The 25466-nt window shown below is 40.8% G+C and overlaps 1 protein-coding gene and 1 long non-coding RNA gene across 2 annotated transcripts in view; one reads left to right on the top strand and one right to left on the bottom strand.

The window, feature by feature from the left end:
* WDFY2 (WD repeat and FYVE domain containing 2) overlaps positions 1–25466 on the top strand; it is a 67057-nt gene that overhangs the window by 13476 nt on the left and 28115 nt on the right. The window contains exon 2 of the mRNA XM_055801659.1: positions 20368–20435. Within this exon, the coding sequence (XP_055657634.1) occupies positions 20368–20435 (68 nt within the window). The remainder of the gene's footprint in view (positions 1–20367; positions 20436–25466) is intronic.
* LOC114012913 (uncharacterized) overlaps positions 1–25466 on the bottom strand; it is a 38854-nt gene that overhangs the window by 7345 nt on the left and 6043 nt on the right. The window lies entirely within an intron of this gene.

Raw genomic sequence — 25466 nt, forward strand, 5'->3', positions numbered from 1 at the left:
AGCTGCTGGTTTAAACAAGACACATCCCTTAAAACTGGTCTGCCTGTAAACATTTCTACTGGTTTAAGATCTGTAACAACAGGTTTTAAAAGCCTGAATTTGAGACCAAAAATAGTTTGAGATTCTTAAGACTAACTTCAACCAGATGTCTGGGGGAGGACAGGTCTCCTGGGGCTGCAACACTGAGCAGAAGTGTGCATGCTGCCAAATTCCTGTGTGCGACATTGGCTAGCAACCCAGGCTGCAGCCAGGGCTGGAACCCAGCTGGAGCACTGAGGTGGCACTTATGGCCTCTGTGGCCAAGTCCTCCAGTCAGACCCCTGTGTTCACTTGCTGCACCACCAGAGGCCCAAACACTGGACCTGTAACCTGTGTGAGTACATCTCACATGCCTCAACAGTCGTCAAGACCGTTTGTCTCCATGAGCCTTTGCTTCTGACACCCAGGGAAGTATCTTTGACTGATTTGAGCAGAGTATTGCTTCATTATGTCCTGTAGGTTTGGGAGACAGGACTTGAATGCTTCTTTACATGCCTCCATCCTGGGGTGGCATCCCCTTACAGCGGACTTGGTGTCATTGCAGCCACACTGGTACAGCTCTGTGGGCTGCCAGTAGAAGAGCCCAGGCTTCGGTTCTGAGAAGCATGACAGTACCTCCACTTTTCAGGTCAAGTCAAAGCTTTGGTCCTGTATTTTTGAAGTCATAGAACAGTGCTAAGCTGTAGTAATGATCAGTTTTGAAATATAAGCTACTAAACACTACCCCTTTGAAGCATGTATACAATTGGGTGTTATGTGCTGAAGAGGGAATTCTTCATCGGGGTGATCCAAATGTAGAGCAAAGCTTGGAGAAGATCAGGAAGTCCAGAGACCCTATACAGAGAGGCTTTAAGCTTTTAATCTTTGAAAAGACCTTTGGTTGTAAAAATGACATTTCTGCTCCTTTCAGGCCCTAAAATACTTGAAATAAGTTAGGCACACAGTTACCACAGACCTTACTGCAAGCATTGTTTTCCACCCATACATCTTTTCTTGTAACCAAGGCTTCCATAAGATCTTTGGTGTTGCTGTCAAATAACTACAGAAAACTCTAACATAATATGTAGGTTGTATGAAAACTTCAAGGTGGACAGAAGATAAGAAACTTTCATTTCCTAGTAAAGTTGGTGATGCCACAAAGGAACCAAGAAGAGGAAGCGTGCTACTTCAGTAGCTTGTGAACTTCTCTACCTGAGAAAAGCACAGGAAACTTCAGGTACAAAAATTAATCTTCAAAGCACATTTGCAATAGAAAGCACTGTACGATTAGAGATGTTTGTTCTGTAACTATTGCGTAGATCTTTCTGCCTTGTCCAGTTTGCCTGCCACTGATAATGTAATAGAAGTTACACATGTCATTGGGGCAAAGGCTTGTGGAGAGAAAGTCTCTCTTCTGTAGTCTTACATAGCTTATTTTTGTACAAACTGTTCCCATTTGGGTATATGGATGAGGATTCACACTATTTATTTCAGTCTTCTCCCCCCACCCCCCCTTCTCCCGTCCTCTTTACCAGCTGATGTGCCTCCTGTTGGGAAGAAGTAGGAATTCACTTTCGCTTTAATATATGAACAAACACTAAAATTATCATGGTTGGTTTCATCTTGCTCTAGTGTCTTTTCAAAGTTTTGCTGATGACCTCATTGTGAGCAGCATCAGAGGAATGCTTCAGAACTGCAGCTGATACTTGCATTACTGGAGGAGTGCATCTACAGCTGCAGTGGTAGGCAGAAGGATGACGGGTGTCCCTTAGCTGTCACTGCCACAGGAATTGCGATGGGGCAGCAGTAGAGTCAGAAAATAACATGCTGGATGTAGCATCATTCTTTGGACACTCTTTGACATGGTGCTGCCCCGTGGCAGTTGCATTCTCCTGTTGCTCCTGAGCCTGGCCCAAGCTGCGAAGCTGGGTTTCGTGTCTTGGAGCCAGGCTTTCCTGTGGCAAGTAGTGTTGGGCTTTCCTCATCTTTCATGGCACATTATTGTTCCCTCCTGGATTGTGAGGGAATTTAGATATATTCAAGTTTGGGTTTCTTGTGTGGAGTATCTTGTTGTAGGAGCCTTTTTTTTGTTTATTCCCTTTACTATGGAAGCTTCTTGTTTAGTTTTGAATACCACTTTAACTGTTCTCAGGTTGGTTGGTCTGAAATTGTTCTCTGGTACAGTTCCAATACTGAGGAAATTGTGTCAGATTATTTTAGCTCAGCTTTTAGCCCAGATGTTTATAAGATTATGATTGCCTTTTTAAAGTCCAAGATCAGAGGATCAAGAAAGCAACAAAATTTCCTTAGAATTGTATGACCCTTGAATACCCAGAACATAAGGGTTTTAAAGCAGTCTTTAGTATTTTTCTATAAAATCTGCTGCTTTTGCTGTACCACGAGATTGCGTTTTCTTACTCTGGAAACCAACAGAAACTTTTCTTGGCCTCCATTGCATAAAAACTTGTGGAAAAAAACAATTTTAACCAGATACTAAGAAAGAAGCAGATTTGGAATCAAATAAAATTAAATTATGAATAGCTATCAATTATGCAGAAGTAACATTAAAAACAAACAGAACAAGATGTCTAACTTGGCTCTCCTTCCTCCTACGTAACTGAATTGATATTGTTTCTGGAAATCACAGATTGGAGTGACACTGGTGTTGCCAGTGTCACATTTGGCAATGTGTTATGGTTATGTATTATCTGAAAAAATTAGGCAATTGGGGGGAAATATGTCAGCTGCTGAAGCTGAAAGTTGAAATGGACAGCTCATTTGTAGAGGGAAAGACTGGGAAGAATGTGTGATTATCATCCTGCCTTGCAGAGAAGTTTAATTCTTGTTCAATTGGTGTGTATCCAGGCTTGATGCTCTGTAAAAACTTAACTGTTACATCTTTGGTAAGTTTGTATAGTGGTGAGTTGCTGTTGTAAGAACTTAGCAGGTACAGGTGGCTTCTGAATCTCATGGGGAGAAAATGGCCAGGCTAATGTCCATCCTACCAGGGGACTTAATTAAACAAACAGTTGATGCTATCTTCTTCCCACCAGACTAATGTTTCAGATGAGTTTCTGGGGAGGGTGGGGTCTGTCCCCACATGCTGAGGAGTTCATGTAGCTTGCCTTGTCCTCCTAGTTGAGTCCTTTTGCAGCTAAGCTGTTATGGGGTAAAAACGGGTGTCATGAAACAAGAGTTTGGGATGCAGGCGTTTCCATAGTCCATGATAGGATTGCAGGAGACTGTCAGGGACTGAGGCAGGTACAGGATTTCACACATCTTTTGGGCATTTTGTGTTGATTGGCTTGAATTGCCATGTTTAATGAGAGTCCCATTTTTCAGCACCTGCCTTGTTAATGGGAGCAGTACTTCCAGACCTGTGCGCTTACCTTAGATCTACTGGCATTTGGTGTCACTGTCCTTAAGTTCTCCTTTGGAGCTGGGTCGTGGTGCTGCTTTGTCTACCTGTCCAGGATTGATTTAGAAGCATCTCAAACACATAGCTTTTATTTTTGACTAATATTCATATTTTGTAAATATTTCCTGAACAGGACCAAGTTTGATTCTGTGTGTTTAGTCAAAAGCTAAGCTGCTTTGAACAGAAAAGATGTTTTATTCTTGAGACCCGGTAGTAACTTGACTCAAGTAGGGGGAAAAAAAATGAGAGTAGGAATTTAGGATTATGTAGTTGGGAAAAGACCACTTGAAATTGAATTCAGATAGTCTGTGTTGGTCATGACTTCCTTTTTCAAACTATTGTTTTCCTCTATGCTTAGTTTGCAATGATAGATAATGAACATCTGTTTGTCTTAAATGCCAAAAAAACAAACAAAACAAAAAAAATCTGGTGTCTCTTAAGAGAGAAAACTGATACAGCCTAGTGGATTTAGTGTCCTAAGTGGCAGAGCAAGAACTTTGTATCTGTGAGGTACTGAGACAAATGCAAATGCACTGTCTGGAGAAGCCTTAATGTGGGAAATACTTTCCGCGTTACATATTTGGAGGCTGCATGCAGGGAAATGCTTAGCTGTTGAGTGCAGCTGGAAGAGTTTGCATTACCGTGTCTGTCACCAGCAGGCTGCTTCATAAATGCAAAATGTGGAGCTGGACTTCTCCCTTCCTTTTGGTAACCTCATGCACAAAGCTGCTTTGATACGAGAGGAACTGGGGTGCAGGAAGGGTCTTGAGGTTTGAAAGGCTTGTCTTCAGCCTGTTGCCTCTGGTTGGATAGATCTGTTATTACCAAAACACAACGCTGTTTCAGTTTTCTTGTCTGGCTGTTACTGAACCAGATGCTTGCTGCCATCCTTACTGCAGGCTTGGTGTTGGTTGTACATTATAACCTGTTCCCTGCTGCGTATTCTTCCCATTCATGTTTTATCTCTCACAGCTCCTCTCAACTGACTCTCTCCTTTCCTCACCTTCCTGTTTATTAATTATTTCAGTGACCTCCTCTTATCAATTTGGAATTCAAAAAAGGCAGGCTGTCTCCTTCGTGCTTGAACTCAGAGCAGCTGCACATCCTTGCTAATGCTGAATGCAGTTAAATACCAATATCCAGCAGTCATCTGAGTTGAAAGTGAAATGGGGCAGCTTGGATTGGGAAAAACACTGGCACCGGAGATCTGGTTAAAAGCACCTTGTGTGTTGGTGACGTGAAAGGTGTTTGGTGTGTTTAGCTGTTTTTGTCTGCCAGATGTTGCCTTCTGAAAACGTTGAGTAGCTGCTGTATCCTTCTGTGTTCCAGTAGCAGTCCATAGTAATTCCCAGTTTATTACTGGATATTTTTTTTTTAACCTGTTTAAGTATTATTTAAATGCATTCACTTGTTTTGAATAATAGAGAAATGGTGAATGTGTGATACCTCTCAGGCAATGGGGAGTGGGCTGGGATGCTACGTGCAGTAGAGAAATGGGAAGAGATTCTTTCCTTTGCAGTGAGGTGGATGGAATGGCAATATTTGCCTTTGCCTTATTGCTCCAAAGCCACAAGTGACTTGGTGAGGAAGGGGACAACAGCTGCTTGAGCAGGTATGTGGACTACCTCTGCAGTTGCTTCGGGGTGCACAAATGCTGAAGGCTTGCTACTGTCAAGGAGAAGTGACCTTGGTAGTCTGGTACCTACTGGTTAATGGATGTCTCCACATACAAGAGGACTGGGATGCGGAGGGAATACCTTTACCTTTCTTACAGATACATACACATCTGAAGCTTATGTTCTTGATGGTATTTTTAAAAGGCCAAGTCTAGCAGGACTTGTAAATCACTGTCAGCTCTTGCTGGAGCCAAAACTCTGGGGAGAGAAATAGCATGGTTGAAATGTGCATAAAAATGAAGGGTGCCAGCAGAGCAGACAGTGTGGGATGACTGGGAGAACTGATGAGAGTACAGAAAAGTGTATTTAAGATTTTAAGTGCATGATTTGGAACTGTTGTCTTTGGTTCCTGTGTCTTAAGTAGGGGTTACTTGATCACTGGGAAAGCTAGGATGTAGATCCTGGGCATTCCGTGGCTTCTAATTAGCATGTAGCTGCCACACCATGAACTTTTGTTTCCTTCTACAGAAATACTTTCCTTTCAAAAACTGATTAAACAAAACCATTCGGTCCTCTGGCCAAAAAAAAAAAAAAAAAAAAAAAAAGCGAGTGGGAAAAGCAAAGATAAACCTTGATCTTTCAGACTTGTGTGAGTGAAGCAAGAATTTTAAAGGTGCAGTGTCAGCAGGAAAAAGATGCATTTGTGAAATTATCTGATTGTTGCATTTCTAAGAACACTTGCTAGTTTGCATTTATTTCTACGGTGCAGTGCAGATGATAAAAATTCGTGTGTGTTTTCAAAGCAACCCATTTGTTCACTGCTGTATTCAAGGTTGTAACTGTGTCAGGTCTTCCTTGTGAATTTGCTGTTCCTGTTTATTATTTAGGGCAATCTGTCCAGCTGATCTGTTTTAGGGGCCAGATCCTGTTCACAGGATAGGACAGCTCTGTCTAATCTCTTCTCCATCCTCCCCTCCAACTGAAATAAAAATCTATTATAAAAATTGTTACCTGCCACTGGCCTCTGAGTAAATTATTAAAATACTGCCCTCCATGTGCACTGCCTTCCTCAGGATGCTCAGTACTTGGGACATGTTTGCTTAAGTAAACTGCTTAACTTGCTGCAGATTGTTAATGATTTACATTTCTTTACAAATTGCACATATCCCTCCGAAGCTTACTCTGTGTGTTTGATAAGAAGACACAATTCACTTGTATTAGATAATCTGACATGTGGAAGAGACTTACTGGACTGCCAGGTCATGCCACCTGGATGTTTTCAGCATGTCTCAAGATACCAGAACAGGAGAGTGGGAGGAGGAACTGCTTGACACAGCAGCACATGCATGGATTTTGAAACCAAAAAAGTGGGGTTTAGTTTGTGGGAAGCATATCTCATGGCTTGAGGTAACTGGATGTATCGTCTCAGCATATACTTTTTGCATAGTAGCTTAACTGTCTGCAAGGAAAGCTGTTCCTCCACTCCCTGCCCTCTGTGTAAGAAGCAATCCTGTCTGACCTGTGAATAGCTGAGCCAGAATTACAAACCTGATTTAACTTTTCAGACAGTGCTGAGCCTGCAAGGCAGCAGGATTAAAGAGGACCCTTCCCTTATTTACTACTTTTACCCCATCTTAACTCATCTTTTTCCCTGGCAGATGCTGTGAGCTGATTTTACGCTTTAACTAATAGCACAAGGATTTACTTGCCCAATGGGTGGTCTCTAGCTGTATTCTACCTTGTATAACCATTTAAAATCTGGTGTCCTCTGCCAAGGTCAGTGATAGATCTAGTCTGCTTCAATCTGCTGTCATCCGCTGCTTCCATTGGTCCTCAAACAGCCCAAAGTCATTATTTCAGACACCTTTGTTTGCACTGTCCATTCTTATGCTAATTAATAGTATCCTGTTGGAAGGCAACATCATGAAAGTACACAAAGTATGTGGAAGTACACCACATGAAGTGGTGTATAAGCTGTGTTCATGTGCGTGCAACTCCTCTGCAGGTAACTTGAGGCCACTGTGAAAATATTACTTGACTCAAAGCTTGGTGATAAGTAGTTGTCTGGGTTCACACCAAGTTACCCTTTCCTAAAAAGAAATCATCCTCTTGTTATTAGCTTAGTCTCTCTACGTCTTTACTCTCCAGATCTTTACTGTTCTTTAAAGAGGATTGCCTGATTTATTTATAGTGCTAACAGGCATAGCACGATCCTGACCGTGATAGGGATGGGTGGTACAGCACCTGCAGCATACGCTGATGGTGTAGCATAGTGGGCAATGTGTTCTTCATACCTGCACATGTTCTGGGCTGCTGTTGTAGGCTGGCTCTGTGGTAAGTGTTATAAATACTTCACATCTGTTGTAATCTCCATACCTGTCAGCTGTCAGTGTTCTTTTATATGAATTCAAGAATCCTCACCTGTCTGAATTTGGGCAGGCTGGTGTGGGAGCTTATTGAAAGGAGGGTCCCTAGTAAGGAGCCTTGTCTTTATTCAGGATGGGGCAAGGTGATCAGCTTTTTCCAGTGATCGTGTACAACTGATCAGTAGTTAAATCAGCAATGACATTGAAAGTCCTTGCTTTGAAAGAACTCTGTCTCGAATCCCTGACTTTTGTGAATATAAATACTGACACCTCTATATATAAATACTGTGATCACCATGTCCAATAGCATGACCTAGTAAGAACTTAATATTTTTGAACTTCAGGATGTTGCCTTTTGTATTAGCTTGGAATAAGATTTAAATGTGAGGGGCTGCAAAGCAGAGGAGCAGATCTTTAGAGCTGATTTTATTTCACAACCTGAATTCTGTTTCTTTCAAAATAATACTGGTAATTCCCCTATGAATGGCAGCAGTAAAGATCGGGAGAATGCAAGCTGAGACAGCATCTGGACAGGAATTGCAAAGGACTCTTCTTGTAAGCCTCTAGAGAAAAATAAGGCACCAAAGTAAGCTAGTAACAAGGTGCCAGCAGAGAGGTTTTAATAATGTTTGATGCTTTTGCCATGAACTGGAAGCTTTCCCTTATTGCGAAGTAGAAATTACCTATAAGGCAATGACTAGGTAAATGAATTGAAGCTGCTGCAAGCTTTATTTGTTTGATGGATGGGTAACAGTCGTCTTTACAAAGCTGCATTGTAATATACTGCATGGTTTCACATATTTGAATGTTGTATTTTTCCATACCTGAGGAAAGAGTTGTCCTGTGTCCTCCTACACTTATATAATAGATGTAGCTTTCCTGTCCTATCTTCACAAGGAGAAAGCGTGATGTATACTGTCAAGGTTTTTCCCTGGCATGTGACTGCTTCTGCCCATTACTCTCTATCATTTTCTTTCCACCTCTCTTGCCAGGTAGACATGGTTCTGGGACTGCCCCTAGGAGCTGAGCCTGAACCCTCTGTTCCCTCCCCTACCAGTGCAGTCTGAGCCAGTTGTCTACCTCAAATTAGCAGATAAGCTGATTGGGTCTAGAAAGATGTGAACAACTGCAGAACATAATAAATGGATAGCAGTGTATTGCAGAGAGACTCTAATATTGATAAATATACATTTTCCTGCCATCCATCGTTTGTAAGTTTCTAAATCATGCCAGTGTGAATAAAAATTGTGTACAACTGCTGCCAAATAAGCAAATGCTGCTAGGATACATACAGGGAGAAGAAGAGTGATAATGCTCTTATAATTCAGCAGGTTTGTCTGTGTCTGGATTGCTGCGTTTAGTACAGAAGACGCCAGTTCAACCAGGATATTGCCTCACTAGAGGGATTGAAAGTCAGGTAAGGAGAACAGGGCACAAGAACAGCTTTCCCAAGAGATTGGAAAGATTGATTATCTTAAAGAGGAAGAAGGAAGAAATGCTAGGAGTATACATAGCAGCTAATCAGTGGGAAAAGTACAGACAACAGAAAATTCTAATCTCGTACCACAGGAGCAAGACAATGTTAATTGAAATTCACAGTTAGCTACCTTAAAGATGATAAAATAAAATCAGCACAGTATGAAGTTGAATGCTGAAGAATGGGAAAGCTGTAACAAGGTGATGTGAAGAGGCACTGTATGTTTGAGGTGGATTTTTTTTAATAATAAAATTTAAAGTTTAGGATATGATGTTCAGTCTTGCAATACAGGTTTGAAGACAGTTTCTATTCACTTGTGTTGATTTCCATCTCCTTAGGCAATTCCCCACTGGAATGCAGAGGTGACAAACTGTCTTGTAAGCCCTTGAAATGCCAGATCACCTCTAAATTACAGAGTCAGAGGTTTGGGCTTTGCTGGCACCTCACTAGGCACTCCTCAGTATGTGTGATAAGAAGAAATCTGAGAAACCCTGGCAAGGCCCTTCAGGGCTGCAGTCCTTTGCAGCTGAAGAACAAACCTTTCTTTCAGGATGGTGTTAGGTTTGCATTGCTTTGCCCTGCTTTCTCCATCCCATTTTGCGGGCACTAAAGCTGCTGGGCTTGCTGCTTTCCTTCCCAGAGAGAGTACTGTGACACCCCAGCCAAAGTTGCCCTTCTGGGTCAGAGCAACAGAGCCCCTTGCCTCCTCTAGCAGAGCAAAACGGGTAGGAGTTGGGTTTGTGCAAGAACAGTGAAAATATCTCTGAGTCAGGCTGCCCTGAGAGGAAAACAACAATGAGCAGAAAAGCTGAGGGAACGTTTTATCACCCGTGAATCACTGTTCAAGTTCACTGGTAAACTGGAGTAACTGGAAATGGGACTTCTCTGCAGAAGGCGCTTGATGCCTCAAGGAGATCATTTCCAGAGGCATCTTGGTGTGGTGCAGAGCATGCTAATATATTCCAAGTAGATGTGTTTGCCATCTCTGGAAAAACAGTGTTCATCAGTATTTGAAAAACAAAAGCCTATCTGTTCTTAGAGTGGGTGTTCCAGTAAGCCTTCAGCATCTGCAGCTGCATGTGGCCAGCTGATTGTCGTATTTATTGGCTAAGGAACTTAACTATACCATACAGGTATGAGGGCTGGGGTTTGGCTTGAGTTTGGGTTTTTTGGTTTTGTGGGTTTTTTTCTCAAAGAATAAAACCAGACAGAGAAACAATTAATAAAGTGAAATCTCATATAGTGACACAAATGTGCAATTTGTTATGTCTCAGCTTTATGGGAACTGTATGGATGTTAGGACATAACAGCTGTTTGCTTGGAAAGGCGTTCATTTGCATCAGGACATGATTGATGCTCTTCTCAAAATCCAAGAAACACAAGTTTTCCCATACATCTTTGTGTAGTATGAATTAAACGTTAAGTGCTTTCTGACTGAACGTGATAAAATATACTGTCAGGGGAAAATAACACTTTTACAGGTTGTGTGTGCTCTTGTCTTTTCACAGCTAGGACCCTATTTTCCTTACAGTAGGATTCTCAAGTATCTGCAATAAATTGTTATACTCTAATACATCAAATCGCCTCCAAGAAGCAGTGAAGTAGTTAATGATTTAATTTAGTCTTTTGTGATGGATAATGCAGATGACTTGCATCCAGAAATTAAAATGCTGAGAGAGAGCATCATCCTATGGATGTGGAAATGTAGGTTCCTTCCCCCACAGTAAAGGCATAATTTACTAGATACTGCACTGTATAGTTAACCAAGGAAAACATTTATATGAAAAATAGAGGCCTAAGGGTATTACTGTTTGAGACAGGATCTCTCGTCTTCCTCCGTATTCCTTTATTGCTTGCAAACCTTTTCCTTCTGCATTCATTCCTCTGCCCAAGTGCTGTGCTGTTTTCTTACTGATGCTGTGGTATCATTTTGGAGCAGAATGAGAAAGAAGAGTAAAAGTGAGGAAGTTCTTTCTACTCCAGCATACTAAAACTTGTATTTGTTGTAAATTCCAGCTAGGGGCTTAATTTAGTGCTTGGGATCAAGTATCAATCTTTTCCTGTAAATTAACCTATATATCAATATAATTTCTTAGAAATGTCATGCTGGTGGTATGTGTATTGAAAATGCATATGTCCAGCATTCACTTCATTGATTCAAAAGCATAAGCTTACTGTTTTTCTGTTGTGTAATCATTTTTATGCAGTGAAGTATGTGTAACTTAACAGTGACCACTAATTTAATTGATAGCTCATAGCAGCTTGGGAAAAAGAAAAAGAAGTGTTCTGCTGGACAGATGTTCCTGCTGGGCAGCTGGAAGTGGGCTGGTGAGAGCTGGTGCTTTCTCGTTCTTTGCCTTTGCTACACGGACAACTTAGAGGGGAGCAGGTTGCTTTCTTGCAAATCATGTATCTGCTAGGTATTTTTAGAGTGGTTCAACTGAGTCACTTATTGCATAGCAGGCCTGTGCTTTAATCTAATGAGGATCTTTCTAATAACTTCTATTCCCGAAACGTTTGAATGTGGGAAGGAGGTGAAAGTAATTGGATTGCAATAATTAAATCATCCAATGTGATTACCTTCAAAAGGTTGAGTGTTTATGCTTCCTGAATGCAAATGGGAATCGATCAGTACAAGAAGCACTGAAACAGCATCTGTTCTGGAAGGGAAGTAGTTTTGTAGGGTGCAGATGGGGGAAGGGCTGTGGGTAAGAGGGAGAGATAAAGATCTTTTTGTTACCCCAAAGCTCTGTAAGGAAGATCGATGCACAGATTGTAATGAGGAAGTTAGTTTTGAAACTTTGCTTGAAGAAAATTCTGGTGTGATATAACACTCGTTGTTTAATAATTTCTAAAGCTGTAGGCTGGTGCTCACTGAGAACTCCAGCTCTGCATTTGCCTCCATTTGTAGATATTAGCTTCCTGACAGCACTTATGTTGGAATATGGTGTAGTCGCTGCACTACTTCATATGACACATGGTGCTTTTGTGGAGCTGCTGAAGACCTGAGGCAACTCAGCTCTCTGAACCCTGTACTAGTAGCCTCAAGGTAACAATATTTTTCTGTGGCTGTGACTTCTCGTTCAGGTTTTTTTGGATCTTTCTTTACTTGCCTGAAGTTTCTGCAGTGGAAACTGGTCAGAAACTGATTTTGTTTCAGTGCATCAACAGCAGAGCGTACACTGCTTCCAGGCATATGTGCTTGGGTAACTGGAAAAATCACTGAACTGCATTGCTCATTGTCCAGAAGACTGAAAAATGGGTGGAAACTGTTTCACAGCTGAGTAGTAAAACTGTCGTGTTGCTATCAATGTTTTTTGAGTCATAAAAATCGGTTTCTCCCAAAATTGTCTCCTGTGAATCTTTGTTTTCTAGTCACTTCCCCTGAAATACCCCAAAAGCCTCCTATGTAAACCAAAACTGTGTTAAATGAAGTGGTGTCCCTTTCTCTTAGGTCTAAGTGCTATTGATGGTTATAACAGTTTTTCAATGACAAACCCATGCAATTCTATAGCTGCATATAACCTACTAAACTTTGACATTTTCCTTGTTATGCAATATGCATTTGCATTTAGTTTACAATGGGATGAGTTAAATGTGGAAATATAAAGCATGGTTTGAGTTAGGCTGTTGTCTAAGCTTTGTGTGAAAAAATTCCTGCCTTTCAGTCTGCCTGCCTGCTTGGCATACTGTTTTGTGCAATGTTTTTTATGAAGGTAGGTGGCAAGTGTATTGTACTTCAAGTCTTCAGTTTCTTCCTCATGGACCTTCGCACTAGCTTCATTCCAAGACTTTTCCACCACCTTCCTCCTAAGCAGAAAGTAACTAGTAAAGTGCTCTGTGAGACCATTAACCTCTGAGCTTGGTTTGCACAGCACTTCAGTAGCTCATTCCCTCTTTCTCCGGAGATGTTGGGTCAAAATATAAGATTATTCATGATCAAAATATATTATATATATACTTTAATTTTTGTAGGATCCAGGGTCTTGCTGGGGTCCATGGCAAGTGACTATAGTAGTGACCCTTGAGAGTGGATGGGGCAAGAGACATTCACAGGGGAGGATTATTAAAGAGAGCAAATAAGACTTTAGATTTCATAAGGAAGAACATTAAAGATAGCAGAAGTCAGATTCATTGCCACCAGCTAATGGTCAAAAAAGTCCATGTGTGAAGCCCCTTGTGCATTTCTCCCCTACTCTCCTCTTTACACCAGACTGCAGAGTTGCTCCTGAGGTCCTTGTTCAGCATCAGGTGCGTGCCTGCATTGTAAATTCTGCATCTGGCATCACTGTTGTGTGGCAGAAGTAGAAATGAGATGTCCTGGACTTCTGTCAGTCATGGGTTGATAAAAGCGCTGTGTAGATCATTATCATGGAGATTGCTGTAGTGGTGAACTTCACCTAAAGCATTCTCTGCTAGCCCGGACATGTATAAAATCAAAGCAGTGGTGGTTTATATCACTTGGATTGACAAGTGCATATAAATGCCACTAGGGTGGGACTGACAGTGCACTTGAGCGTTCAAGGACTCATCAGACTCCTTTCCCCTACACGGTTGGTGCCTGAGGTACTGCTGCCAGATCCAGCTGCCTCCACATAGATTTCGGTGCACTCCCTGTGCTGTACACGTCTAGGGCTGCGTGCAGCCGTTACTTGGTTCATCTCCCTTGCAATGATCATGTTTCCCTGGTGCTTCTGAGCTTTGTGCATGAAGGTTGCCGGACTGACAGCAATGGTAGCAGTGTTTCGGGTACAGCAGTAGAATATCAAAGGTGTTGGCTGTTGGGAGGTTGCCCAGCTTCCTCTTGAAGTCAGACCTTACTGCTTCTATGGCTTTGTCACAGGGCTTGAGGCACACAGAATGAAGTGCAATTATTGATTAAAAGGCTTTTATTTTATAGGAAGCCCAATGCTTGAGTTGCAGACCGAAGTTACAATGAATATACTGTATCATCTACAAATGTAACCAATACTAGGAGAGAATCTCTGTAAAACTGCTCTGAAGAAAAGCCTGTTCTTCAAAACCCCTTAATCTGTTCCCCACGCATTGTCCCCCTTTCCTGAACTAGCAGCTTTTGCGCTTCATTTCAGAAATAGAACCTGCCCTTTTGTAATATAAAAGAACTTAGAAGAGATCTACAGCGATATATAGCTGTACACTGTCTCATAGTCTTGGAAAGACTCCAGTGAGTGAGCCTTCGAATAGTTTGGTTTAAAAAGTACATTCGTTCATCAAAACCAGTGAAAATGAGGTAGAACCTGGCATGTGCCCCAAAATCGTAGGGTTTATGCAGAACCCTCTTGTCAGAATTTGTGACGAATCTTGTGGGGACTAGTGTGGGTGAGCCTGAGAGACACAATCATGCACTTCCCTGGGTCTTTGGGGTTGGGTTTGGGGGGGAGGTGGTGTAGAAGTGTCGGGGGTTTGGGTTGGGTTGGTTTTTGGTTTGTTTTGTTTTTCAGGAGGATATAGGATGAGAACCTGTTAGATGAAGTCTTCTTGGTGCCTGAGCTTTTGCCACTCTGCGATTCAATTTCTTTTTGTTTTCCCTGAAACACAGTCTGGCTCAGAAATCACTTTTGGTTTTGACTTTTGCTTTCATATATTTTCTTTCCAAATTTATCAAAGAAATGAAACTCCTCGTCGCTGATTCCAGTACACTGGCAGTGGTTCGTGAGCTGACACTAAACATGAAAGATCTTTTATTCTTTCAGAAAATCCCAGTAGCAGCTCATGTCATTAATTGGTGGGAGCTGGAATCTCTTCACATCTCTTGCCCACAGAAGTCCCTGGAGAAGTTGGAGGGTTTATAGTATTGTAATATCTTTAATGCAGCTGTTAAATAGTTTTCCTTATCCTACTTCTAATGACAATGTCTCTCTGTTAGAGACAGTGGAACCCTCAGTGCTGTACTTGGACTTAAAATACTGCTATTGTCATGTTTATTAATGACAGAAAATAAAGCTTTTGCTGTTTTCAATGCAGATATTTAGTTTCCAGAGATACATGGCTTTTGAATACTTCTAAGTTGTCTATTATTGGGTATTTAGGAAGTCGTGGAGTTTTAAATTTTTTTTTGTTTCAACACTAAAGGGGACTTCAGTATATTCATGGTGAGAATATGTGCTAATTCTCCATTAGGTATGCTTGAAACCTCACAAGTTGCACTGACCCTGGATGTAGTAGTATCCTAATCTCTCTTCCTTTCTTCTGTCAATTAAATAGCTAGATGAGCATTTTAAAGACTTTTCCAGAATAGTTTAGTTTCTTCCTTTTGGGATTTGCAAACTGTTCTGTAACTGTGTTAAATCAGTTCTGTGGTTAGAACAGCTGCCAGTACATGGTTAAATGGTTAAAAAGAAAAGCATCCCCTAATGTCATTTGCATTGATAACCTGTCTCCCTTTTGCAAGGAGCATTAATGTGCACAGGGCAGGTGTTGATGTCTGGATGAGCCTTATATGACTTTAGAAAGTGACAGATGGAAATTTATGTATTGGATGCTCACTACAAATAGGAAAAAAAAAAAACTTCGCACCTTGTACTGGGTTTGGTGCTTACCCCTCATGGTCCCTCAGCAAGGCAGGAGTTCAAAAACACCCACAATATATGGTCCAAGGTATGAAAAATAATTAAAAGTATGTTAAAATTCCATTTAACAATCTTCTGAAGCTCAAGAATACTGACAAAATATTGTAGTCGACTGTATGTGTTGAGGGTTACCTCTGCTCTGTTACACAGCTTGCATGATATGTATGCCTGGGGCATGAAGGCGATAGTGCGTTACACAAGTGCGTCTCAGCAAAGAGAAATGTTAAAGGCAGGAGTGAGGAAGGAAAACATTCACAAACAGGAGAGGAGGGATCTGTTATGGGAAACTGATATAGCTGATTTCTTCACTCAAACTGTACAACCAGAACTGATGGTTTTATGGATATTCTGGAGAAGTGGAGTGGAATAGGGATAACTTGTTTCTCAGCGTAATGATGGTGTTGGATCTCCCTACAACAGAGTTCATGGTATTGCAACATGCAAGCATCTTGGGACAGTGCTTAGATATGTCTAATATGCCTGTCCTGTATGCAACACCAGTATTTACCTTTTACCTTAATTTCATGCAAGGCACCAAGGAGAAAAGTCAAGAGCCCCTGCCTATGAGTCAGTCACAGAGACTCAACTCCACAACTCCAAGTGATGCTGAGTTTTCCTGCAGTGAGATGGCTACTCAGGCCAGACTAGGGATTTGAGTAGAGAAGCTTGCATCCAGCCCCGCAGCATGGTGCAGACTTTCATGGAGCACACTGCAACCTAAATGCATAAGCTAGGATTTGTATGAGCAAAACAGCTTTATCAGAAAGAAAATACCATGGCATGTACCACTGATTGAATACGTTTCTATAGAGGATGAAGTGCAGAGCTGCCATCCTGGGGTGGATGTGCTACCGTTTACAGCTCCGTGAGCAGTAATGCTCAGATCCTGCATACATGCACAGCACAGCAGTACGTTTGAGACCTGCTGGTACAACCAGAGCTGTCATATACTCTAGAGCATAACAGAGAGAACCAATTTTTATTTTAAAATATGGGGTTTATATGAATATATTTTATTATATATGAAGATACAGCCTGCCTGTTGTATGGCAGAACTATTTCTCTATAGCCTGTCTCATTTAAAAATAAATCATCTCTGTTACGAAAAGACTAGAAGAGTATCCATTGATTTGACAGATTCTAAAAATCTTTCCAAGGCGATTCACTGGTAACGAAATGAAGGGACAACTCATTTCCATGGTGATGCCAACTGAATCACTCTAGAGCAGTTGAAGAATGGATCCTGCCCTGGGTGGGTGCTGTGTTTAAGTCCAGTAACCATGCAACCAGCAAATACTCATTGTGCTATATATCCTTAAAAAGCTTATTTTCATTCATGCTTGGTTTTTTTCTTTGCATTCTTTAAAAGCTTCAGAAGCTCTGGGTTTCACGTCTAGTGGGTAGTATTGTGTTAAGAAGTATACAAGAATGTGCAGAACTGCAGCTGGAAAAAAAGACACTTTTCCAAGAACGTTTGGCTTCTCCCAGGTTCAGTTGGTGCAGTTTGTTGTTTAGCCCGAATCTACTTTGAGAAAAAGTTAACCAGAAAAGTGTAATGAACTGAGGTCAGTTTTTCTTCTTTCAATAAAATGCCTTATCTAATCCAGTGATCTTAAAAAAAAGAAAATCACAAGGCATCATTTTCTGATACAAGGAAGAATTTTTACTCTTTTACATCAGCTTATACATAGATACTGGAATTCCATTATAATGCTTAACAAAACTTTTAAATGCTTCTTTTAAAGATATGCATAATAATTGTCCTTAACTTTAAAATAAATTGTCTACAAGATCTTTTGCTTTATTTAAAATGATTTACTGGGGAGATAAGTGTTTTTGTAATGTTACATGAACTGACTTGCTGGTTATGTTCCCTTTTGCACATCTTAAGAGTTAGATAACATCTTTTCATAGTCTTTTCATTCTTGGAATGCTTTGTTTCTCATTTTGCATGAATTAGTCATTGAATGGGAATATATTTGACTATGTAAAGAAATGAGCATACTATGTATGTACAGAAGGGGCCTATGCTAGTAGAAGTAGTTTCATTCTTAACTAGGAACTTCTACCAGTTTTTTGGTGGATTTTGGTTTTGTGTGTGTGGTTGGTTGTTTGGTTGGGTTTTTTTTATAAGCTTCAGCAGAAAATATATTTTGCTTCAATATCATTCATCTAACAGTCTTAACATTGACTTAATTATCAAATTCATTAGTAAGCTCACAGTGGTTACAGTTAAAAAAAACAGCAACAGAAACAACCCAAGGCATCCAAATTATTGCCATTTTTGCAAATAAATTGATTATTATTTCTTCCAGCTTTAGAAAGATCTTTTTTTGTATATAGTCCTTTTTTTAACAAGCTGAACTATCTGTAAGATGTTGTGCTGGAGGTATTATTTAGCAGAGCCTTAAAGTGGAGAAAAGAGACAATCTTGTTGAAGCCTGGGAGTTTTGAAACCAGTAACGCTGAATGTATAGATTGGGGTGGTCAAGAAAGAAGAGTCTCTCACAGGATATTGGTGTATCTCCTCAGAGCTGTTCCATATTATTTCAGCTCCCTGTGATTAATCCCATTATTTTTTTGTGCACATTCATTCCTTCCCATGATAACTTCACTTGTTAAGGACAAACAGTTGCCTATTTGGGAAACAGAGTGGCTGATCTGCTTCCAGAATTACAGTGGCAACCTTCTCAGCAAAGGTGGACCCAAAACCTTTGGACCCTGTTCCAAACCTGGCGTACAGCCCCGTGGCTGTGGACATCTTCCCAGACTTGTGATGTGGTCCACACACAGAGTGCTGCTCTGACAATAGTTATGGTTGGCTGTAATGAGAAATGACAGAAAGGTTTTGCCTTCTTGCTATGAAAAATACAGTAGTGTTATTACCAGCTGATGAATTATCCCTTATAAATTATCAGTGATTTTGCTTCAGATCTGCGAAAGAGCTGCTGATGTTGCAGAAAGGCCATTAGACTTAGGAGGTAATTAATACTGAATTTTGTCACTTGAATAATTTGTGGGAGCTTTCTAACTGTGGGACTTGTTGACCTAGTGAAATGTTAGTTCTCAGAGCAACTTGCTGTGTCAAATTATACACATGAGACATTGCTAAAATGCAGGTTGTGTAGTGCCCAGATATGCAGGTCTCCAAACTATTTGTTGAAAAATGAGTTCGGATGAAGGGCAGGATGAGTAGAAACCTGATTTTAGATATATGCAATCCAGGAACACATAGCGGTGCAGCCCTTAGCTTGAAGTTTGAGGACAGATTTGAGTTGCTTTATTGTATTGCATGGCATCTCTGTTCAGACTCTATTTGTGTATGTAGTATCTTAGATCAATTTATATTCCATTTTATTATCAATTTGTCCTAAACTTTTACTGGCTGAAATCTGCTTTTCCCTGACAATGAGGTAATGGAAGGAATGTCCATGTAGTCTTCTCATCAAGCTGTATTTCCACATGTTTCATGAACTGGAATGAGACATTCTCGCTTGGTTTTTTTTTCCTTAATATTCTCATGTACAAAATATAGATTTGCTACAGGAAAATAAGGGTTATGTTTAACAATAGTTTTTTTGGATCCCTCTTGTATCTACTATTGCATACTAACATGGGTGGAAAAGACTAAATCAGGTGGGTGATGGGTTAAAATCTGTTGTGCTACACTAATACAATGCTATTTTGGATAACTAAATTTTCTAGAGAAGGTTAATGCAATTGGTGCAAATCAGTAAAGCATGAGATATGCTATTATATGGAGAGTTTACTAGTTAAAACTGGGGGTGGTAAGGATTTGAGAAACAATAAGGCAGGTACAAATTGGCTGTAAGTGAGAGGATAGTGGGCTATGCAGGAACAAGCAGGAGATTACTGGTTGCCTGCTGCTTTAACTGATGACACTGTTACTAGGCATGCCTTAATGAAATTGCCCGAAGAACTAAAGAGGGAGCTTCAGTTAGAAAGAGGCTTCAGATATTGGATCAAAACAAGCGAATGGCAATGAGGACTGAAATAATAAATATTTAATGACCCAGATGGTACATCAGTCCGGAGCCTCTGCTCAGGAAACATGCAACCAAGCGTCTCAAGTGTGTGAAGAGCATGGACTGAGTGACAGGATGCTGCCAGTATGATGTGGTTGTGAGGAGCACTGTGTGGTTCTACATGCCTTCTATTTGAGGATGAGGAACTCTAAACGGATGGGCAGAGGAGGACTGAAAGGCTGTCTGTTGCCTTGATCATGCCCTTCAGAGAAGGATAAGAATTTGACTTCTTCAGCCTGCTGCTCAATGGGCACTGAGCCCACTATGAAAGCACTGAGGAGTGGGAAGGTCCTGAAGCTGAACAGCTCATTGTTGGCACAAATTGACGTAATCTTAGTAAACAGAAGCTGAACATCTCAGAATTTCATTCCTTTGCTTAGAGCTTTTCCTGAAGCAGAACAATGAAAACAACACGCAGCAGATAGACCAAGCCCTCCCCTGACAGCAGGGGAACTGGGTGGGCTGGTACAGGAGTGCTTTCCTGGGTTACTTAGTGTCCCAAATCCTCATGTGAGGTGTTGAATGAACAGTCATGTTCCAGTCCTTGGGAAAGCAAAGAACAAAAAGCCATAGCAGTTTCCAAATACTGTTGTGATGTGTTCAGCCAAGGTGTTGAGTACTGCATGGAACCAAGGAATGGGCTACCCTCATCGCCTTACAGAGGTTAATCTGAGGTTGATATATAAGGTTACTGTAGGAGTTTGCATCTCTATTTTCCCTCTCAGCAAAATAATTTAATTTTGAAGGTCTTGTGCATTCATCGTTACCGCTTTGTTTTCATTCATGGCTACTTTTGCATTCTTTCTCACGTGTGTGTTGTATTTTGTCTTTTGTAGAACAGTTCGTGTCTGGCTGAAGAGAGACAGTGGTCAGTACTGGCCCAGCATATACCATGCAATGCCATGTAAGTATAAGGAGATGTTTGCTATCTGCTCTGCATTTGCTGTATGGCTTTTTCTGGTTTTGATGCAAATGGTCATAAACATGAAGCTTCAAGCTTACCATTCCATATTAAATATTCTTGAACAATCCTCTTGGTCTGTGCAAAGCTTTACCAAGTTGCATGCTAGTGCTTCTGAGAGCCATCAGGGATTACGGCAGCAAAAGGATGCAGATATGCTAGTAAGGGATGAGCATTTAATGCAAACATAGATTAAGAAATGTGGGAGCTCAAAATGTAGTCTTGCATTCTGCCAACAATGGAGTCCATAAAGCTTTGTAAGTCTCCAGTATAAATCACTCTGCCCTTCTTACTGCATGTGCTCCGTCCATTAGAGTGCAATGGTAAATGTTTTTATTTGGTGAGAACCTAATATCCTGCGGCAGCTAATATGATAGAAAGGACACTAAACGGGAAAGGCAGCTCCTCCAGTGAAAAAGCAGAATCATTTTACCTGTGCAATTAAATGTGGAAAACCAAATCTCCCTGATGGATCCCTCCAGAATGATCTGCTGTATGTCTCCTCTCCCAAAAAGAGTGATTGTGCTTTAAAAGAAACGGCAGATCAATGTCCATTTTTTCAAGAGGCAATTGAAGAAATCACGGGCCCTAGCTGTTTGTTGTAACTCCTGCGTTGAGCGCAGGAGTATAACTGTGCAGGTCACCAGCAGCAGGGGTACGCTGATGCTCCCCTATCAGTTTCAGATGTGCTGGGTTAGCTTGTCTTTGGAAAACTTATGAAGCTGACCTTGAACCCACAGACTGGGGGGCATTTATCAAGTCCCATCAAGGTATTCATAACTGCCTGGAGAAAAAAATTATTTTAAGCTAAGATAACTAGATTTGGAAGGGACATCTGTCTCCATTATATGTAAAATTTAATAGATATTAGTTTTAGTACCACAACACCACCAGCTTGGGACCCTAGAATGGCCGTGGTGTTTGCCCGCTTTAAGAAAGCGTTCATTTGGTAGAGAGGAGGATCTCTCTTCTTTGTTTGGTGGTGGACTAGCTCATAAGAATATGTCAAGCCTCAAAGGTACTTTCTGCTAAAGATTTTGCACAGAAAGTTATTGGAAACTAGCTGATGATGTGGCAGTCTGTGGAGCTCTGTCATGATCACTGGCAGTGGTCTGAGTTCCCTTGACTTGTCCTAAAAGGTTTGCTTTCCCCAGTTAAACTGTTATGAAATGGCTATTTTAGCAGTTTGGTATTGATGCGTTTCTTTTTCATATGGTGTTTTTGCATAGATTTGCATCTTAAAATCTTGTTAGGTCCTCCTCTGGTCTTAACAAGGCTGCATTAATGCCAGTACTAACAGCTTCACTGGAAATCATGGAGTAGATCCAGATCCACTCAAAGGGGACTATTTTAAAGCTTCTTTATAAATTTGAACACCTGACGCTGCTCCTTCACTTGGAAGGCTGGTAAGCTTTTGAGCCATGAGATATTAAAATTATGCTGTGTTATTCACCAACTTCAAGGACGATCAGGCATAATGACTGGAGCAATGCCAGTTATCTTGTTATCAGCCGTGGTTTTAAGCTTGGAAATCACAGGAAAGGCTCAGAGTCAGCCTCTGCACGAGTCTGTACCTGACTGGAAATGACTGTTTTGTCTGTTTCTGTGTGGATCACCTTTTGATGGTACTCTGCTTCAGATTCGTATTGGTTTTTGTTGTTTAGAGAACAAGGACTGCCCAGAGGTTCTCTGTGTAAAAATGTAGTAGGCACAGTGGTGCCTTCTTTGTGCTTCTTAGCAAGCTGTGAGTGGCAGTCCCACCTACAGATACCCCATTAGCATTACCTGACTTTGGTTACAGTGGTGCGTGACCTACACTGTTTTATGATTTGATATCAGGTAGCCATAATAACTGAGTTTGCATCCTGGGTACTCTGGGAGATGAGGAGGTTGAGGAGTTGGGCTGAGTCAGCTATGTGCTTTGGTCAAGCTTCACACCTAAGTGGGGCCATCAGTGCGTTCTGAGCACAAAACCTATTAAATACCTGGAAAAAAGATAAAGATTGTAGATCTCTTCCACATAGAGACACTTGTTGCTGTTTAGAGGTGAATTTTCCCCAGTTACAAAGTTTTGTGCCTGCCTATGGTGTTTCTGTGGTTGGAAAATTCTGGACAACATGGTGGCCACATTTCTTACCATTTCCTCTAGCCCATAAGAAAGAAAGAGCTGTGGGTGTTATACACATTGCTATATCATCAGTAAGGCAAATTAGGTAAGCTGGAAGCCTGGCTAATGTGTCTCCTTCACACCAGCATTGTCTCAACTGTGTTAACAATGACCTCTGACAAGCATGTTAACCCTCCTCATGGTTAGATGTGTACCCTTGGTTACACATATGTAACACAGATTATAGATGAGTAACCATGGTTAGATGTGTGACTTTTGGGCAATGTCTGTACAGGAGAAAAAAAACCCAACTTAGTAGACTCAAATTTATGAAAAGGTAAGGAATTGTAGCCAAAGAAGTAAGCTTTGCCAACAACAACAAAAAAAAAGCCACCCAGAAAGACCCAAACCCAAGCAAACAAAACCCCCTTGCAGATGTGGGAGTAAAGGATTTATTGTAGTGAGGAACACTGGAGTATCCAGTCTCTGAGGCAGATAATACGTTGTCTGTCTTATGATGGTTTTCATAGCTAACACTTTGCTTTGAACAGGAGGCTAAAAAAACTGCAAAGCAAAACATGCTCCTTCGGTCTTAAACTATGCCACTTTTAGGAACTTCAAAGGGGGGTCCCTGAAACTGCAGATAAAAAGTTTGTATTTCTTTTCTACTTCTGTCGGCCTCTAAATAGAGGTGACCCACTGTTAAGAGCATGAAGTATGTAATTGGGCTTTTCCTTCATAATTCATTTTCCAAAGGCTAAAATCAGTGTGTATTTGCCCTGTATTTAAGATGAAGACTACAGCCAGACTTCTGTATCAGAAATATCCTGCCTGTCCTCTGTAGTAGCTCAGATCAATCTTTTTCCCAATTTTGAAATCCAAATCATAGCTAGGTACTGGAGCAGAGGGCACTGAGTGCTGTTATTTTTCCTGGCTATTATTTTAAAAGGATCTTAAACATCTCAGAAGCTTAGGAGTTGGGGGTTTTGTTTTTGTTTCGTTTTTCTTCCCCTCTTCTTAATGAGCTGAAGTGCTTAAATATCTGAATGTCATCTTATTTTCACTACAATGTAAGCTGCTACAGTCTTGTTACAACTGGCATCACTTTAACTACATTAGCGTAGCTAGTGTGGATGTAATTTTAGTGCTGACATAATGGTTTTTCCAAAAGCACATGCTACTGAAGAATTCCATTAGGAAAATGATTACGGCAAAATCAGTGTCTTTACACTGCTATGACTGTGTATACACAGGTCTGGAATTTAGAAGTGACTTTTTATAATCAGCCCATGTCAAGCAGTTTCTTGCACCTTTTGTGTCTGAAGTGTTACATGCTATTTGGGAAAAGCATACCTGAGACTTCTTTTTTTTCTCTGCAAGCTGTTTATTGCCTTCAGAGTTACACGTAGCTCTTTCAACGCATGCACAGTATCTAGCATTTGAAAGCAGATACATAGAATATGCCCATTCTGGCATTAAGTGCCTTTAAAAGGATTTGGTGTTTATTCTGCTTAGAATTGCTTTTTTCTGTCTGTTTTTCCTGCAACTGTCTCATTCTGCTACAACCCTAGTAGAAGCCTCAATGTAATAGTAACACACCACCACCCGAAGGGATGATTCCAGTTTACCTTTTCTGAGGCAGAGGTATGGGAAAGAACAATTTTGTCACTGTTAATAGTAATGTGTTTCCTTTCTGGCACTCTCCTTGAACCGAAACCTTTTCTTTGATTTAATTCAGTCAGCCCTTCCAGGAAAGAAGTAAGTCAAGGTGCCTGCCTGGATGTGGATCTGGTAGGCTTTCTGCTGGCCGTTGGTTGTCCTTTAGGAAGTGTTTCAAGGGGGAGTCCATACTGAAGGTAGAACAAGTTTTGTTAAGCAGTCAGCATAGACTTTCCTCTTCTTCACATAGCCTTGCTGCCAGCTAAACTATTGAGGAAGATTTGCTGAGCTATGGACTGTTTAACCTGAGGTAAGGCATTACACAAATTGAGAATATACCAGATATACAGTACTGCACATGAGAGAACTCCGAGCTTGTTAGTAACAAAACCACTGTGAGTAATCACAGTGGAGAGTAAAAATCAAGAGGGGGAAAAAAGCAGATCTAAAAGCACATCTGACTTTATTCTATACTTATTGCAAGAATATGGTTTAAAAACCATTTATGACTACTGAAGGAGCAAGAATGCCTGTCCCCAGCTGTGGTTGGCAATTGCTGCTGAAAAATAATTCCTGAAGGTTTCTGTTGGGACAGCAGGACTCCCAGCTGCATGCTGCTGTGTTGAGCAGTAAAAACAGTCCCTGCCTTCTGGATGCAACTTCACAATTTCCTAATTAAACCAAGCATAGCTCTTGAATTCTTGCAAGAAGATTCTGGGTTTACCTTTGATACGGACACTGCCAGATCCTCGAAGGAGCATAGTATGACTGACAGTGTGTGCAATTTAAGAGTATGTCCTGGTGTTTATTAGAGTAATATTGATATAATAGAACAGCTGCTAATTTTTGATAAAATATTTTATTCTGGCCATAGTATGTGATACTGTCAGTGTTGTCTGCTGTGAAACTGGAGTAGTGGGCAGTGGAACTTACAGTCCTTAATATTGGCTGATATGTTGATTCCTACAGGTTAACTTTCTTACTGCGGGTGTAGGGTGTGTATGCATATATGCCTCTGACATAATATAGTGTTTTATTGTCAGTAAAGTTCAGGCACATGAAAAAGCTAAATTGTTCAGCTAAGTAATCTCTCAGATTTATACTGAAATGTCAGGTGCCTCTTATATCAAAGCATCACAACTCTTCTTGTATGACATGTCTGTTTTCAGATAACTAGTAAGAAAAAATGAAGGAGCTGAAGCAAGAAA

This window comes from Falco peregrinus, chromosome 4, assembly GCF_023634155.1.
Source record: "Falco peregrinus isolate bFalPer1 chromosome 4, bFalPer1.pri, whole genome shotgun sequence".
NCBI classification, from domain to species: Eukaryota; Metazoa; Chordata; class Aves; order Falconiformes; family Falconidae; genus Falco; species Falco peregrinus.